General features: G+C 41.6%; 1 protein-coding gene across 1 annotated transcript in view; it reads right to left on the reverse strand.

Annotated features, from left to right (window-relative positions):
• LOC126514892 (C-type lectin domain family 4 member A-like) overlaps positions 1 to 4,941 on the reverse strand; it is a 47,842-nt gene extending 42,901 nt beyond the window's left edge. Inside the window, exons 1-3 of the mRNA XM_050164119.1 lie at positions 4,680 to 4,941; positions 3,616 to 3,732; positions 591 to 692 (exon numbers count right to left, since the gene is read on the reverse strand). Coding sequence (XP_050020076.1) covers positions 591 to 692; positions 3,616 to 3,732; positions 4,680 to 4,761 — 301 coding nt within the window. The 5' untranslated portion in view covers positions 4,762 to 4,941. The remainder of the gene's footprint in view (positions 1 to 590; positions 693 to 3,615; positions 3,733 to 4,679) is intronic.
• Between the last annotated feature and the right edge of the window lie 12,841 nt (positions 4,942 to 17,782).

Below are 17,782 nucleotides of genomic sequence, written 5' to 3' on the forward strand. Positions count from 1 at the left end.
GAGAGGGAGGGAGGAGGGAGGGAGAGAGGGAGGGAGGGAGGGAGGGAGAGAGGGAGGGAGGGAGGGAGGGAGGGAGTTATAAAAACACTTGAGGGACTACAGAAATGACTCAGCAGTTAAGATAGTGTGCTATTCTTGCAGAGGACTGGAGTTCACTTCCCTGGACCTGTGGCTCCCCATCACATATAACTCCAGCTCCAGGGATCCAACGCCCTCTTCTGCCCTCTGCAGGCACTGCACTCACATACACAAACCCGCACGCACCCAGACACTTGCACATAAACATATTTCAAATTAAAAATAAAATCTTAAACACACACTTGAGATGACACCCTGGAGACTCTCACATTCACACCATCAGATCTGCTTCATCCTTTCTGTGCCTGATGAAATTCAACTCAGCCTGGCATTGGCTCTCCCTCCCTGAAACTCTTCCTCAAATATGCCAGACTGGAGACCTCTATAAAGGACTCCCCTGGCAACTGGCACTGAGTGTGCGGTATGAAATCACGTCCCCATGGTGCCCGTTGCTGAAGGATCTACCCAAGACTCTTGTTGAAAATGCTGATGCTAGTCATTTAAACTTTTACCTTTAAAGAGTGAATGCCATTTTGTACACTCCAATCTGGTATAATTCAGTTCTTTTATGATAGCTTTCTCTTCAAGAAGCTGAGAATATTTTTTAAACAAGGCTGTAAAACAGAATAAAAAACATTCATTTTTCTGCTAGTGCTAAGACTCGACTCTCTGCTTTTACCTTCGTTCATTCTTTGTAGAAACGAAACCTATAAATGTCCAATTACCTGAGTAGTTAGAGGCTGCCTGGGAAAGATTCCCCATCACCATAGAGTGTGGTGGCTGTGGCCCTTGCACTTGGGAATTAGGATGAGGAAGATCAGAAGTTTCAGGTCATCCTTAACTGTACAAGTTGGTATAGTTGATTAGTTGGTTTAGCTAGCTAACTAGCTAGTTTTTTAGTTAATTGGTTGGGTTAGATAGTTAGTTAGTTAGTTAGTTCATGGCTAGCCTGGGCTACATGAGACCTTACCACAATAAAAGACAATTTTCCCTCACTCCACAGTCAGGGTAACCCTGCTCCTACTGATTTATGACCTCAAATATCTCCAAGAAGAGCTGGAAGGGACAGATCCATGACCCTGGGGTCTCTCCAACATTTAATGGAGGGCACACTACAGACTACATCTCAGGTGAAAAATCCTATTAAGTATATGCATAGCCCAGGAAAGGGGAGGGAGAAGTGAGCTAATTCTGAGCAGTTCCAGGTTTCCCGAGCATGGAAATTATAAAGAGCCTGACACTGACCAGAAGGACATTGCTTTCGTTCTTTCCTTTCCTTTCCCTCAATCCCAGTGAGTTCTCACTTCTCAGTGTCTCCACCCTTTCATGGTGTCCCTAACTTAAAACTAATTCACCTTTTCTCTACAAGTTGAATTTTCTTTTTTCTCTTCCTCATCCCCCACTTGTTCCTTGAGTTCCTAGATTCTGGCTGTCACTTCTGCTAATTTATGAAACTGTTTGAAATAGATATCAATGGCTCCTCATGTGCACTTATCAGTCATCTTCCTGTGGGATTTCTCACATGACCCTAACCCACTTCTCTTCCTTCTTAACTGTTGGGAGATGATAACTCCCTGCAGTTTGCCTGGCCCTGCTTGCTGCTGTGTCCTGTGCTCTTTCCTACCTGCTTCCTTCTGCACCCACCTCTCCTCCGATAGAAAATTCACCCAGTTCCATCTGTAATTCTCTCTCTCTTCCTTAGTGATATTGCAATTTCATGGGTTGTTGGAGTGGGTTGACTGCTGACTTTATGAAATCAGAACACTAGAGTCACACCTCACTCCTCTGCGTTCTTTAATTCTCAGCCATCAATATTGACCAGAACACTTCCTGTGCTCGATGTTATCTCCTCTCCTGTGCATCACCAGCAGGACCCTTGGACCAAGCCCCCAGTGCTGCCCGAATGGATTCTGAATTAGCTTCCTAATTTCTCCTTCCCTTCCTTTTCACAGATCAGTAAGAGCATGCTTCTCTAAGTCAGTTTTAACTTTATCATGTCCTGCTTCAGATTCTTCAGGGGGTCTCCATGACTGTGGCACATTGTAAATCTGCACACACTTTTCCATCTTCCTGTTGTAAATATCCACTTGGACTATGTCTTTTCAGTTCCCTACTCGCGAAACTGGGTCTGGGGCTGGAGAGATGGTTTAGCGGTTAAGAGCATTGACTGTTCTTCCGGAGGACCTAGGTTCAATTTCCAGCACCTACATGGCACCTCACAGCTGTCTGTAATCCCAGTTTCAGGGGCCTGACAGCCATGGCAAGAACACAAATGCACATAAAATAAAAATAAATAATTTTTTTGAAAAAGAAACTGGGTCTGTTTCTACACCACCTGATATGAGCTGCCTTTAAGACTTTCTTTGTCCACTAAAATACACAAAGGCAAATTGATGTTCACTCCATGTTGAACTTGCCTTACTGCTGCCATCCATCCTGGAACTCTGAAGTTGCCATGGGAAGCTGGGATGTCTGTTACTGTTGCGTGACTCTCTGAGGATGAGTAAGTTCACCTTGGACCATGGGAATCTCCCAAGAGAGACCAGGCTTGGTGACGCCACCAAGAAAGAATTAAATAAATAGCTCAACTAACCTACTAATTTTTAAGCTGGCTAATGGTTCAGCCACAGCCACTAAATTGAATAACATTTACAGGAAATACCCGTGTAATATGGCCTGCACTATTTTGTCATCAGAGTCCAGTTTTGTCTGCCCCCTACAGTCTCAGGCTCAGTTCTCCATGGAGCACTACACGATACAGTAATGCACACCTATACTTGCCCGTATTTCCCATGCTCCCCCGTGTCTATGGCATTGCTGGCACACAGATCTAGGCGTCATCTGCTCCAAGGTTTCCTCAGCCTCCTGGGCTCACTTCTCACCTGCACAGCATTTCCCATGCGAGCTTTTAAGCACTGTTTCACGTGACTATTCTCTACGTTCCTGAGACTGGGGCTGCAGCTCTTTCTGGACTCTGACATGCTGCCCAGTATATAGGATATGGATATTGTTAATTATTGAATGAATTAATATAACACCTACAAAAACTATAGTTTATGATTTTTAATTTTTGATGAATTTAAACGCCAGTTTACAGAGAAATCAACTATTTTCTAAAATAGTTCCAGGACTCACACAGTTTGGAACAAAAAAACAAATGATTAGAAAGTAATCCCCTGGAGCTCTGTCCCTGGAGTAGCTCTGTCATCTCTTCTCATCACCCTGCCCATTCCAAAATTTAAGTATCTATGCATCTGAAGGGTCTGGCTTCTAAACGCTGCTGAGGAAATACAGCTTTATCCTCAGAATTGAGATCTACCACAGATGCCCCAGGATTCCACTCTGTGACACCATTTAACACACACTGGATTCTCTAGTGAAAACAAATGACTTCTTCAGAAGAGTCTTTATGAAACAGAGAAAAATTTCCAATGTCATCCATCTGCTCAGAGAGTTCCTGTCTCAGGTTTCTGCACAGCCCTCTATCTAATGGGTCCCCTTCCTTCTCGTTGCTACTTGTCCCGCGGTCGTACTTACTGATCAGAGCAGTGGAGAATAAGATTGTCAACAGCAGGAAGTATATTGTGAGTGAGATGAAGAGCGCCCTGGAGAATCTATGGCAACCTTCATGGGTCGTGGTCTCCTTTGGAGGAGCTGAAAGACAAACAAAATCCATGTCTTGAGTTCTGTTCCCATTTCCTCTTCTTTCTCCTTTTCTTCTCTTTTTGTCCATGATAAATACTAATAACATAATGTTTAAAATAATCAGAAAAATGCAAATAGGAAAAAATCATGTGAAACATAGAAACATTACTATATATGTTGTGTGTGTGTGTGTGTGTGTGTGTGTGTGTGTGTGTGTGTACTAATTCCTGACACTGAAAATGATTGTTGTCGCTATTTTGGTATGTACCTTTCTAAGAAGTTAAAAACTTTTAGTTATAAATGTGTTTTTCCACAATTGAAAATCTGATTTGTGACTATATTTTATTTGACATTATGTCATTATTTCCCCTATATTTTGTTTTATTTTTGAAACAGGGTGTCAGTATGTACCCCAGGTAGATCTTGAACTCATTATGTCGTCCAAGGTGATCTCAATCTCACAGAAAGCCCCATCTCAGGCTCCTGAGTTTGAGATTACAGGCTTCAGCTAGCACATCTGAATAAACATTTTTAATATAATCATGTCTTATTTATAAGTTTTATAATGATTGCATAGTATTTCATCATATAGTTTGGAGGGAGGTGAGTAAAACAAGCTGTTCAACACTTAGATGCCAACAGACTGTGATATGTTACCAAATAGAGAGAGAAAATCAGAAGACCATGGTTTAACTGTTGAAAAAACATGTTACACACATTTAAGGTTACTTATGTGAGAAAAGATACAATAACATGGGTGATGTGATTTTCTCCAGATGGTAAAAGACAACACTTTCTCTTTTCCACTGTACAATCCCACAGCCTTTCACATCTGTCTACAGGCAGCACACTTGGTTGTGACTCCAGTGGCCAAGAGGCATGGCCATAAACTAAGATCATCTGTCTTTCTCCTTTACTTCATCACTAACTAGGAGCAGCAGAAAAGGACTTCTTACCTGGAGGAGAGTCTGGATTGATGTCTGAGGAATCAATTTTATTTTTGAAGTTCGAGTTAATATAAATGTTTTCTGAAAACATGTCGAGAAGAAATCTTCCCCTGTCCTCAGAAGATGAGTGTCCCCCTTCTGTAAAACAGGCCCTGAACAAGAAACAAATGTGGCAGCAAATGATCCTGATACCAGTTAGGGATAAGAGGCAGTAACAGACGCTGCCCTGAGCGTGCAGTCCCCTGACTGGCAAAGGGAGAATCACAGGCGGGGAATGCACCCAGGACCATTGTACAATCGTCACGATACCAAGAACTCAATGCTGGGCAGGGAGGGGGAGAGAAAACAGGAAGGAATGGAAAAGAGGAATCAGGCCATTAGAGAAGTCAAATTTGTCACAGAGTTGAAGTTATGACACTCAGGCTGAGTTAACCTCCACAATAAAGCATCCATTTCTCATCTTGTACTGAGATTCCTACTCCTGATTCCTGGAGAGCTGCCACTTGGCCTCCCTGAGGCTTCAACACCACACTTAAGTCGGCCCTATGAACAGAAACATTCTTCAACCTAAAGGCATCCAGACTGTGCTACCACATGGGGACAGTGTCTTCACCCTGATCAGTCTCTGGAACCCTTGCTTCTATTTTATGCATGGATACTCCCTTTAACATACCTGGGCTTTGACAGCCCAGTTTCTCCACACCCAGCAAAGATTTCCTCTTTTTCTTGAATATCACTGAGTTCCCAACTTGTGTTTTTCACTCCCACCCTCTGTACCTTGTCTGGTTCCTGATTTACCATCTGAGAGGAAAGTCCCCTCAACCTGCTGAGTACCCAGATCCCAACCTGACCTGGAGCTAACACAGTGCACTGGGTTCGCCCTTGCCTCTTCCAAGTGCTGAGGTGTCACACCAGGCTGTCCCTGATGACCTGATGCTCACTCATTTAGGATTCTGACTTCCTGCAAGAAGTGGCCTCAAGCCTGAATGACTTCTCATCCTGCTTGAGCTCAGACTCTCTGAACCTGCCCACACTCGGACATGGCTGCCCTCCTCACCTCTCAGACTCTGAGGTCTTGCCTCAGGCTACTGCTTCCCAGTTAAGACACATTTCCTCCCACTGCTCAGATTCCATTTCTGCTCAAGTTAGCCCTCTGCACAAACAGGTCATTGCTTCCCCACACCCCACCCTACTATAGATACCTACATTACCTTGTCCTGCAAAATACTTTACTCAAAATTGAATTATTTATTAAGAGACAATAGTATTTTTTAAATACTATTTTTAAGAGATAAAACACTCTATCATTCATTAAACTCTTTATAAAAAAATGATTTCTAAACTTACCTCTATTTATCTAGGGGGAAAATAACATTGTGCATGAACTATACTGTGTCATGAACAATTCCAGTACCTAAATGACTTACAATATCAAACACTTATTTATCAATTACATTTTATTTGGGCTTAGGTTCTGCCTAAGGCTGACTAATTCTCCTTGGATCCGGCCATATATTCTTCATTCTGGAACCAAGACCACAGAGTAGTTGAGCCTGCAATATACTCCTCCATTTAATTTGGACATTAGGGGTAGTGATATGCCTAGGCAAGTATAAGGTGTTTGCTATGAAACCTGACCACCCGAGTTGAATCCCTGGATCTCACATGGTAAGAGAGATCCACATCCTGCATGTTGTCCTCACTTCCTTAACCATCTATACACACACACACACACACACGGAAGGAAGGAAGGAAGGAAGGAAGGAAGGAAGGAAGGAAGGAAGGAAGGAAGGAAGAAAGAAAGAAAGAAAGAATTAAGTAGTGGTCATTAAAAAGTCACCGTTAAAATATCAGTCAAGGCAGGCACTTGCAGAAACCTATAAATTAGGTAGAAAGACAGACTATGCACACTGTAGGTCCTACAGTGTTGAAATAGGAGCAGAGGGCTACTTTCCTGACACCCGGCCGCCCACACGGCTAGCTTTATACCCAAAATAATTACACAGAAACTGTATTTTTTTAAACACTGCCTCGCCCATTAGTTCCAGCCTCTTATTGGCTAGCTCTTACATATTGATCTAACCCATTTCTAATAATCTGTGTAACATCACAAGGTGGCTTACCAGGAAAGATCTTAACCTGCATCTGTCTGGAGTGGGAGAATCATGGTAACTGCCTGACTTGGCTTCTTTCTCCCAGCATTCTGTTCTGTCTACTCCGCCTACCTAATTTTCTGTCCTATCAGAGCCAAGCAGTTTTCTTTATTAATTAACCAATGAAAGCAACAGATAAATACAAGACCCATCTCCATCACTACAGGAAAATGTGCCAAGAGCATAAAAGTTTAATCCTTACACTGAGAATTATGCAAACACTTTTGACCAATTGCGTGAACCAGTTCCAACGACTTTACATTATCCTGCTAAAGGATTGCTAATGACATCCTCAAAAATGTGGCATAAGCAGCAAAAGAAACAATTAGCAGAGTGAAGAAAGGCTCTCAGGATGGGGGAGGGGAATCTTTCCCAACAGGATTCATGAGCTGAATGGAGAGTTCTCAAAGGAAGAAATACAGATGGTCAATAGATACCTAAAAGTGTGCTTTAAATATTTAGTCATAAAGGAAATAAATAGTTAAACATTTTTGAAATTCCAACTTACACCACTCAAAATAAAGTAAACATAACAATTTCTGGAAGAATCTTAGACATATACCCAAAGGATGCTCAATCATACTACAAGGACACTTGTTCAACTATGTTCATAGCAGCATTATTTGTAATAACCAGAACCTGGAAACAATCTACAAACAGGGCTTTTCCCATGATAGGATTTCGTATGGCTTGGGCTTATGCATTCTCTAACAGCAACTGTGAGTCCATATATTCAGGTGCCCTGCTGTATCCAGAAGACACAGTTCCCTTCCAGTCATCCATCACATTTGGCTTTTATTATATTTAGGTATGACCCTTGTATCCCTAGTCTCTCCAAGACTTTTATCATAAAGGGATGTTGAATTTTGTCAAAAGCTTTTTCAGCATCTAATGAAATGATCATATGGTTGTTTTCTTTCAGATTATTTATATGATGGATTACATTAATAGATTTTCGTATGTTGAACCAGCCCTGCATCTCTGGGATAAAGCCTACTTGATCATAATGGATAATTTTTCTAATGTGTTCTTGAATACGGTTTGCCAGTATTTTGTTGAGGATTTTTGCGTCGATGTTCATGAGTGAGATTGGCCTGTAGTTCTCTTTCTTGGTTGAGTCTTTGTGTGGTTTTGGTATCAGAGTGACTGTAGCTTCATAAAAGGAATTTGGCAATGACTCTTCTGCTTCTATATTGTGAAATACATTAAGGAGTATAGGTATTAGGTCTTCTTGGAAGTTCTGGTAGAATTCCGCATTGAAACCATCAGGTCCTGGGCTTTTTTTGGTAGGGAGGTTTTTGATAACAGCTTCTAGTTCTTCGCGACTAACAGGTCTATTTAGGTTGTTCAAACTGAGGGCTGAAATCAACAAAATAGAAAAACAGAAAACAATCCAAAGAATCAATGAAACAAAAAGCTGGTTCCTGGAGAAAATCAACAAGATTGATAAACCCCTATCCAAACTAATAAAACGCCAGAGAGTGAATATGCAAATTAATAAGATCCGAAATGAAAAGGGGGACATAACCACAGACACAGAGGAAATTCAAAGAATCATTAGATCTTACTACAAAGGCCTATATGGCACAAAACTGGAAAATGTAAAAGAAATGGACACGTTCTTAGATAAATACCATATACCAAAGTTAAACCAGGACCAGGTGAACAACCTAAATAGACACATTTGGCTTTTAAACTTTCTACTCCCGCTTCCATAATGTTCCGTGAGCTTTATGGGAAACAGAGTTGTGATACAAATGTTTCACTTAGGAGTGAGCATTCTGCTTATTCTCTGCACCTTGACCGGTTAGGAGTCCTATGTTAGTCATCATCTACAGCAAGTTAAAACTTCTCAAAGGAGGGTTGAGAGACAACTGATCTATGGATTCAACAATAGGTCTTTAAGACACAGTATACAGTGTCCACTTAGCTAAGCAATAGTAATAGATTCTCCCCTTGGCCTATAATTTGTCTAGCCATACAGCCCAATGATGGTGGAAGATATGTGTTTCATCTTAGGAACAAAACTTAAATCTAATCAGAAAGTTATTGGTTGCTGCCAGGATGCTGCAGTCACTATTGCACCAGTCGGCATGTCTGGTGAGGGCAGTCACAATTTCAGCTCCCAGGGGTCACAGCGGGATAAGACTGATGATGACTTTCCTTGTCCAGTAGTGTGCACAGCACCTTCCAGCACTGTGAAAGCTAAACAGTAGGGACGAAGCTTCTAGGTCAATACCAACTTGATTTTTTCATGTCCTATGACTCAAATGTGTGGTCAGCAGCAATAGGGTCTTACCATAAAATTCTGGAGCATTGTCCACAATAGCTAAGCTATAGAACCAACCTAGTTTTCCAACAACAGAGGAATGGATAAAGAAAATGTGCATCTGTGTACAATGGAATTTTTCAGCCATAAAGAAGATAAAGTTATGGCATTTGCAGGAAAATGTATGCTAGTGGAGATAATTATATTAAGTGGATTAAACCAATCTCACCATGAAATATAGCATAGGTTTCTCATTTGTGATCCTTGGATTTTAGACAGATGCATAAGCTCAGGTTGCCTACATGGCATGAAAATAGAATTAAAATCTTGTAAAGGAAAGAGGGATGGATGGGAGGCCTTGGTGAGAGAAAGGGCAAAGTCAGGGAATATGTGGAAAATGGGCTCAGCATGGATTATTTAGGATATGAAAATACCCTGTGTAATTGTACCATGAGCAACGAATAACACAATGAGAGTTCAAAAATAATAATAAAGTAAAATAGAACTTCCAAAAGCGTTCTGAAGAGTAATCAAGAATAGTGACAATAGCCTATAATGTTTGAGAGTCTATGGGACCTACAACTCCAAAAAGAGGTATTCTGCATTCCTGGCACTGGGCTTTTATTTGTTAGACTCTGCATAGTAGGGACACTGTTGCCCCATTGTAGGGTATATCCATTTTATCTCTTGTGTGTATATATAGATATATTTTAGAAATCCTATATCATAATATGTTTCTATGATTTTTCAAAACACCTTTAGTATTATTTATGCATCCTATAATACTTCTCTAACCCTATCCTCCTCTCCCTGACCCCAATATAACTCTTTCTGTATAATTATTCCCGTTTAATCCTTTATACCACTGCATTGTATTGCTCCTCCTTTGAAAGTCCCTTCTCCTGGCCCCTTAGAAATTCCTGACCTCTATAGTTGTTACGAATAAAATACAAATCTGAAGATTCAATTCTAACATCCACAGCTGAGAAAAATGTGCAACCTTTATCTTCCTGGGTCTGGATTACCTCATTCAGAATGACTGTTTCCAGCTCTCCTCATTTCCCTGAAAACTTTATAATTCCATCTTTCTTAACAGTATAATAATCATCTCTTGTGTAGTTATGCATTTTCACTAATCATTCATCAGTTGATGGACATCCGGGCTTCTTCCCTCTCCTGGCGACTGTGAGCAGAGCAGCAATGAGCATGAAGGAGCAGTCTCTCAATTAGGGTGTGGAGTCCTTTGGGTAAATGCCCAGGAGTGGTCCTGCCCAATCACGTGGTAGACATTATTTTAGCTTTCTGGGAACCCACACTGATGTTTACAGTCACTGCTCCAGTGTGCACTCCTACTGGCAATGAATAAGCGCTTCCCTTTCCTACATCCAGCCCAGCATTTATTGCTGCTTGGTTTCATTGTTGCTTCTGTTTTCTTCTGCATTAGTCATTCTGACTGGAGTGAGACAGAAATCTCAAAGAATTTTAACTTGCATGGCTAAGGATCTCTTAAAAGATTTTCTCTTTCTTTTTTGTTCAGTTGTCCATTTCCTTTCCTTTTGGGGGAGGTATTTTCTTTTTTTGTACAACTTCCTCTATATTCTAGATATTAACTCTGTCAAATGTATAGCTAGCTGGTAGAGAATTTTTTTTCCATTCCATGGGCTGCCTTTGCTGTACAGAAGCCTTTAGTTTCATGAGGTCCCATTATTTAATTGTTGTTACAATTAATGTCTATACATTGCAGTTCTGTTCAGATAGCCTTTTCCTTTTAAAAGTCTTGGCCATTGAAGTCAAGCATGATCCATCCTTTCTGCCCTATCAGATTCAGGATATGAAGTCTTAGGTTAAGGTTCTTTTTTTTTTTTTGTGGTGGCACACGCCTTTATTTTTTTCCCTTTTTTATTTATTATTTTTTTTAATTTATTAAAGATTTCTGTCTCTTCCCCACCGCCGCCTCCCCTTTCCCTCCTCTGCCCTGTGGGAAGTCCAAGGACCACCCTCCTCCATCCAGGTCTAGTAAGGTGAGCATCCAAACTGCCTAGGCTCCCACAAAGCCAATACGCGCAGTAGGATCAAAAACCCATTGCCATTGTTCTTGAGGTCTCAGTAGCCCTCATTGTCTGCTATGTTCAGTGAGACCTGTTTTAACCCAGGTTTTTTCAGACCCAGGCCAGATGTCCTTGGTGAGTTCCCGATAGAACATCCCCATTGTCTCAGTGTGTGGGTGCACCCCTCGCGGTCCTGAGTTCCCTGCTCGTGTTCTCTCTCCTTGTGCTCCTGATTTGGACCTTGAAATTTCAGTCCGGTGTTCCAATGTGGGTCTCTGTCTCTGTCTCCTTTCATCGCCTGATGAAGGTTAATATTCAGGAGGATGCCTATATGTTTTTCTTTGGGTTCTCCTTATTTAGCTTCTCTCAGAACCCGAATTATAGGCGCAATGTCCTTTATTTATGGCTAGAAACCAAATATGAGTGAGTACATCCCATGTTCCTCTTTTTGGGTCTGGCTTACCTCACTCAGGATAGTGTTTTCTATTTCCATCCATTTACCTGCAAACTTCAAGAAGTCCTTGTTTTTTACTGCTGAGTAGTACTCTAATATGTATATATTCCATACTTTCTTCATCCATTCTTCAATTGAAGGGCATCTAGGTTGTTTCCAGGTTCTAGGTTAAGGTTCTTGACTCATGTGGATTTGAGTTTTGTTCAGAATCAGCAATCAGGACCTAGCTTTGTTCTTCTACATGTACCGATCCAGTTTGACCAGAATCATGTGTTAAAGATGCTGTCTTTCCTCCAAACCATATTGTTAGCCTCTTTCTCAAAACCAAGGTAGCTTTTTTAGTCTGTTTTTATGCCAGTACTATATTGTTTTATTACTATAGCTCTGCAGTATAACTTGAAATCTTGGATCGTGCGGTCTGCTCTGCCCACTGGCAACCCTGTAGCCCACTGTCTGCTTCCTTCCATCCTTCTGTCCTGTGTCTCTGTATTTATGTTGACACCTCTGGATAAAGAGTGGTGGGGTGGTAGAACAAAGTCCAACAGAAGACGGCCCTGGATAAAATATAATATCAAAGAGAACAAAGTGGTAAGGAGAAATGGAAAGCTCGGAAAATGGGTGGAACCGTGGGTAGATCCACATCAGGTGTGTGGGTGAACAGAAAATCTTTTAGGAGCTAGATGTAAAACCAAGTCCTTGTGCATGGTCCCTCTGCTGGACTTTGCAGCCAGATTTGTTCTGCTGGTTCATATGAGGAGTGGTATAGAATACACTGACATGACATTTCAGGAGGAAATACAGTTTGATGTGACTTTTATTGTCCTTCTTTGACCTCATCAGAGGGTTGGAAAATTGTAGCTATAGTGTGGGAGGCTGAAACCTATCAGGATGATATGCCTAAGCTCCCAGGGCACAGGACCATTTCAGGTTCTAATGTAAGCTCTGAGCTCTCTGATGGATATTCTTTCATAAATGTTTTAAAACAAACATTGCAAATATTCTTTTAAATTTTTAGTTTAAAATAAGGAGTATGAGGAGTATGAGCTAGTTTTGACACCCCCGAAAAGAATCTCATTTCTAATTTTTCTGTAAATAATTGAAAGAAATGTTTAAAGAAAAGCGCAATCATTTTGATCACAAGTAACTTCAATAATTGCTGTCATTTGCCCTAAGGTTGACATAATGACCAAGCAGAAGAGGATGAGCAGTGCCAGATCCAGCAACTCAATTTGAATCATCCAAGCTTGTGAAATGGATTTCGGTGACTGAAGGATACTGGAATCCTCCACTGGGGAGCAGAAGTAACTGGGCTCTGATAAAAAGATTAACAGGCCATCAAACCCTTCATGCAATAGTTCATGGTTAACAGAATACAACCACAAAGCAAAGAGATTAAATATATTTTCCAAAGAAATAGTAAGTGTATTGAGCTCAAAGTACATGGAGTTGATTTTTTTTTCAGAATTGCTATTTGAAATAAGGTGTGTTTAATGTGCCATAAAATAAAATCAATATTGAGATATTTTTAAAGCAAACCACGACAGTTAAGGGTTAGAGAAGGCAGTGTCTGTTAATTAAGTACTCAGTGGCTGGGTAATGCAACCTGCAGTCATTGTGAGATCCTTTGGACCCATCTGCTAAGTGTGGAGAGGCCAGAGCCGCGGGCTTTGCAGACGCCAGGTCCTGAGCTGTGTTTTCCTGTGAGCACAGCAGCATCAGGTGAAAGACGCTAGATCCCGACTTCATGCTTAGCTCCAAGCCAATAAGAGGTCTTTGGAGGAAGAAGCTGTGCTTCCAGAACAGGAAAACTATTGGGATGCCAGTACAGAGCGTTTAGCTCGCTGCGGCCACACCACTGTGGGGACCTTAGATATAAAGGAGCAAGCGCGGTGCCCAGTATTTTCCCGTCTCCCTGTGCATCCTGCCCGGCTGGTCTCTGGTCTGAGCAGCTTTTGCTTGCAGGATGCCTTTTCAGGCAGCAACTGAAGCTGAGGCCACGGGAGAGACAGAAAGCTAAGTTTCAATATCTGAACCCCAACAATCACAGGGATGCTTAGATATTTTGGCTATTCTGTAAAACATGTAAATTGGCTACCGAGGAAAGTCGCTTGATTGCAGAGGCCTCCTCAAAGCACAGCAGCTCAACTACTTGAACAACAGTGCACAAGTAATGACAGTAAGTCTGGACAAGCATTTCTTAGACCTCAGGTAACAGAAAAGAAAGCCTGACCCAGCCCCTCCCACAGGTTTTTCCAGAGAAGTCGGTTTAGGAACTAAGACACCCACTAGCGCCACTGTCCTTTCAAACAAACTGGGTTTGTTCTAGTAAGTGTCAGGGATAAACAGGACATCATCTGCAATTAAACACAAGCTCTGAATATTTCAGCAAGATGTAACAATTGCTCCCCACACTAAAAACAGCTACTGCCCTGAAGCATGGGCTCCATGTGACAAGAGACCTGGCTACTAGGATGGGCTCAGGTGATCAGAATCCTCCTGCCTCCTGGGTCTTTGCCTCTAAGAACACAAACAGCTCCTCTCTGGTCCATAGGGAAACTTCCCTGCCCCTGGCATTGTGGGAATTGTCTGGGAAAGGCTGGATTAAAATAAATTCGCTGTTGCTCAAGGGTGCCTTAAATTACAAACCATAGATTGCTTTACTTCTGCTACCTCTGCTCCCCTTCCCAAAACAAAAATGTCATTTGTTTCAAATTACTTAGGTAGCACCTTGTCCCAGCACTCAAGACCCAGAACAAGAAGATCGTGGAATTAAGGGGTGTTTAATACATTAGAAATTGTTCAAATTTGTAGAAATAGAAGGTGATTGAATGTTGTTTGCAAAATCCTAGTTCAAAACGTGTAATACAATTAAAAACTTGTTTCAGTTGCAGGCAGATGGTGAATTACCCAAACCCTTTGGGCTTAAAGAGCTGATTCAGTGTTTATTACGTTCATTCATTGATCTGGGCTCACCTGGGTAGATCTCAGGTTAGTATCACTCTGTAGACACAGACCTTATTTAATTTGTGACTTATCTGCTTATCTAAAGGTACTCTGAGGAAAATTAAAGAGGCACATGAAACACAAAGTAGCGGGAAGCCATCCAGCACTGAGTCCTAGGGAGATGCTACATACAGTCCAAGTGCGCTCTACTGTGCCGTTAGATGTGCTCAGTAAGAAGAATTCTCTACTTCCTCCATCCCATCTCTGCTATAAAAACAGTAATGGGAAAAGCTTGCTTTAAATAAAGGAAAAGTCACCCCAGATGTCAGGCAGTGGTGGCACATGCCTTTATCCCAGTACTTGGGAGAGAGATCTGTGAGTTCAAGATCAGCCTGTTCTACAGAGCATGTTCCAGGACAGCCAGAACTCCACAGAGCACCCTGTCTAGGAAAGAAAAAAAAAAAGTCCACCTGGAATTACTATATAGATTCTTCTCTGGGCAGTGAATTTGTAAATCTGACAACACATGAAACTGAAACCTGCATAAAGATAACTTGAGTTTGGATATGGTCAGGAAATCATAGACTCAGTTGAGGGAACTCTGGAGGTCACATTGCGATGGCCAATGTGATGGCCGTGTGTAGGTAAGAGCCCACTGATGTGTGGAATCTTCGCAAGTAAATGGCACAGGGAGAAAATACAGTAGCAATTTCAAGGAGATGGTGTTGGGAGAAATAGGTGATGATGGTAATTTTCAGATCAAAGAGAAGTTCTGGTGATCCAATGAGCATCGTGATAACAGTCAATAATATTCTAGTGTGATGTAAATTTGTTTAAGAAGACCTTAGGTGTTCTTATTACACAGATACAAATAAATGCCACTGTCTTCAGCAATGGATGTGCTAACTAACCTGAAATCAGTTCCTAGTATATACATACATCAGATCACCACATCTGGCATCTTAAGTCTACAAAAGTGTATTTGTCAATTATACATCAATGAAGCCAAAGAGGAAACACAAACAGCAGAGAAGGGGCAGAACCACATCATCCAACCAATGAGTAAAACCTGATAACTCTGAACATCAGAGCTAAGCTCAGTGTCCCTGATTGGCCTCCTCTGCATATTGCCACTCATAAAAATTGTGGGAAGGAGATGCATATGTGGGATCAATGGAAGTTCCCTATATGGGGACCTCCCTGCTCTTGCCTGATATGTCCCTTTAGTTCTGCTTTCTATCATTTTACATAGCAAAACTATAATTCTAATACAGTGGAATCATTAGTTCAGTGGGTCATCCTAGCAACTAATAACTCCTCGGGTGTAGATGGAGCGGAGGGCTGCGTTCCTGCTGCCCTGGCTCCTGGCCGGCGCCTAGCTTTACCCAAAATAATTACACTGAAACTGTATTCTCTTAAACACTGCTTGGCCCATTAGCTCTAGCCTCTTACTGGCTAATTCTCACATCTTGATTAACCGATCTAATAATCTGTGTAGCACCACGAGGTGGTGGCTTACCGGGAAGGATCTTAACCTGCGTCCATTTAGAGAGGAGAGCTATAGCATCCACTTGACTCAGCTTTCTTTCTCCCAGAATTCTGTTCAGTCTTCCCCGCCTACCTATGTTATGACCTATCAGGCCAAGCAGTTTTCTTTATTAATTAACCAATGAAACAACGGATAGACAGATGACCCTCCTCCTTCACTCAGGAGTGATGGGATCCTGGGAGTCTGCAGACAGATGATGATAAGTAATGTCATCCTTGGGAATTCCTGAACCTGAAGCTTGAGTCTGAAATGAGACCAGTGTTTTAGAGGCATGGACTGACCTTGCAGAACAATTTTAATTAGTAAATGAAAATTTTTTGGCTATGGCTTTCTAGAACAGCCGTAAGACACATTTTGGGGATGGCTGAGGAAACACAGGTCTCTCCGTAGCTGCCTCCTCAATGGCGAGACTGAAAATGACCAGCTAGATCCTCTGGAAACCTGGGGAAATTGGTACACGGGTGTGGAAAGAGGTCCAACTGGTTGACTAAAGTTACCACATGAAGAAAGAAGGAGAGACCTGGTCAGTCATCCTCATCAACTCAGACCATGAAACCCAATATGGACAAGTTCAATAGAAACGCCTGGGTTAAAGTTCCAGAGTCTAATAGTGCCCCAATAACTATGTCCTAAGAGCAGGACGGATGATGTATCTCTCTCTCTCTCTCTCTCTCTCTCTCTCTCTCTCTCTCTCTCTCTCTCTCTCTCTCTAAGCCGAAAGGGGAAGCAGGGCTGATAGAAATGGACAGGAAAGGCACTTCATGCCGAAAGAGTCACCCATAGGGACCTGGAGTGTGAGAGCACAGTTGGGGGAAGAGGCTCACTCATGCGTGAGCTCAGTCACTGCTGGTGGGATGTCATTGGATTGGTAGAAACTCATTGAATGGAAACATTAGAAACTTGTAGTAAATGGATGCCCGACTATAACTCTGGTGGAGAGGGAAAACATGCAGCAGCTGTAGAATTAGTACCAGGAAAAAAAAAGTTCCAACCCAAGGAAGCTGGTTACAAAAACAGAAACACAGACAATAGATGATCTCACAGCAGCAAATCCCAAAGAAAGGGAAAACACACACAATGACATCACTAACAATGAAAACTAAAATAACAGAAGATAGCAATCACTGGTCATTAATATCCCCTAATATAAATGGACTCGACTTACCTACAAAAAGACACAGGCTAACAGATTAACTACTGAAACAGAACCCATCCTTCTGCTGCATAAAAGAAACACAGCTCAACCTCAAAGACAGATGTCAACTCAGAGAAAAGGGTTGGGAAAAAAATTGTCCAATCAAATGGACTTAAGAAACAAACTGTGGTAGCTATCCTAATATCTAACAAAATAGCCTTCAAACTAAAATAAATCAAAAGAGACAAAGAAGAACATTTCATATTAGCCACAGAAAAAAATCCATCAAGAGAAAATCTCAATACTGAACATCTATATCGCCAAATACAAGGGCACCCTCATATGTAAAAGAAACACTTCTAAAGCTTAAATCACACATTGAACCACACACACTAAGAGTGGGAGACTTCAACACCCTACTCTCACCACTAGACAGGTCAGTCAGACAGAAAATTAACAGAGAAATAAGGGAACTAACAGATTTTATGACTCAAATGGACTTAACAGACATCTATACAACAGTCCATCCAAACATAAAAGAATATACCTTTTCTCAGCACC

This window comes from Alexandromys fortis, unplaced genomic scaffold (assembly GCF_014885135.2).
Source record: "Alexandromys fortis isolate MF-2015 unplaced genomic scaffold, M_Fortis_MF-2015_v1.1 scaffold_150, whole genome shotgun sequence".
Classification (NCBI taxonomy): domain Eukaryota; kingdom Metazoa; phylum Chordata; class Mammalia; order Rodentia; family Cricetidae; genus Alexandromys; species Alexandromys fortis.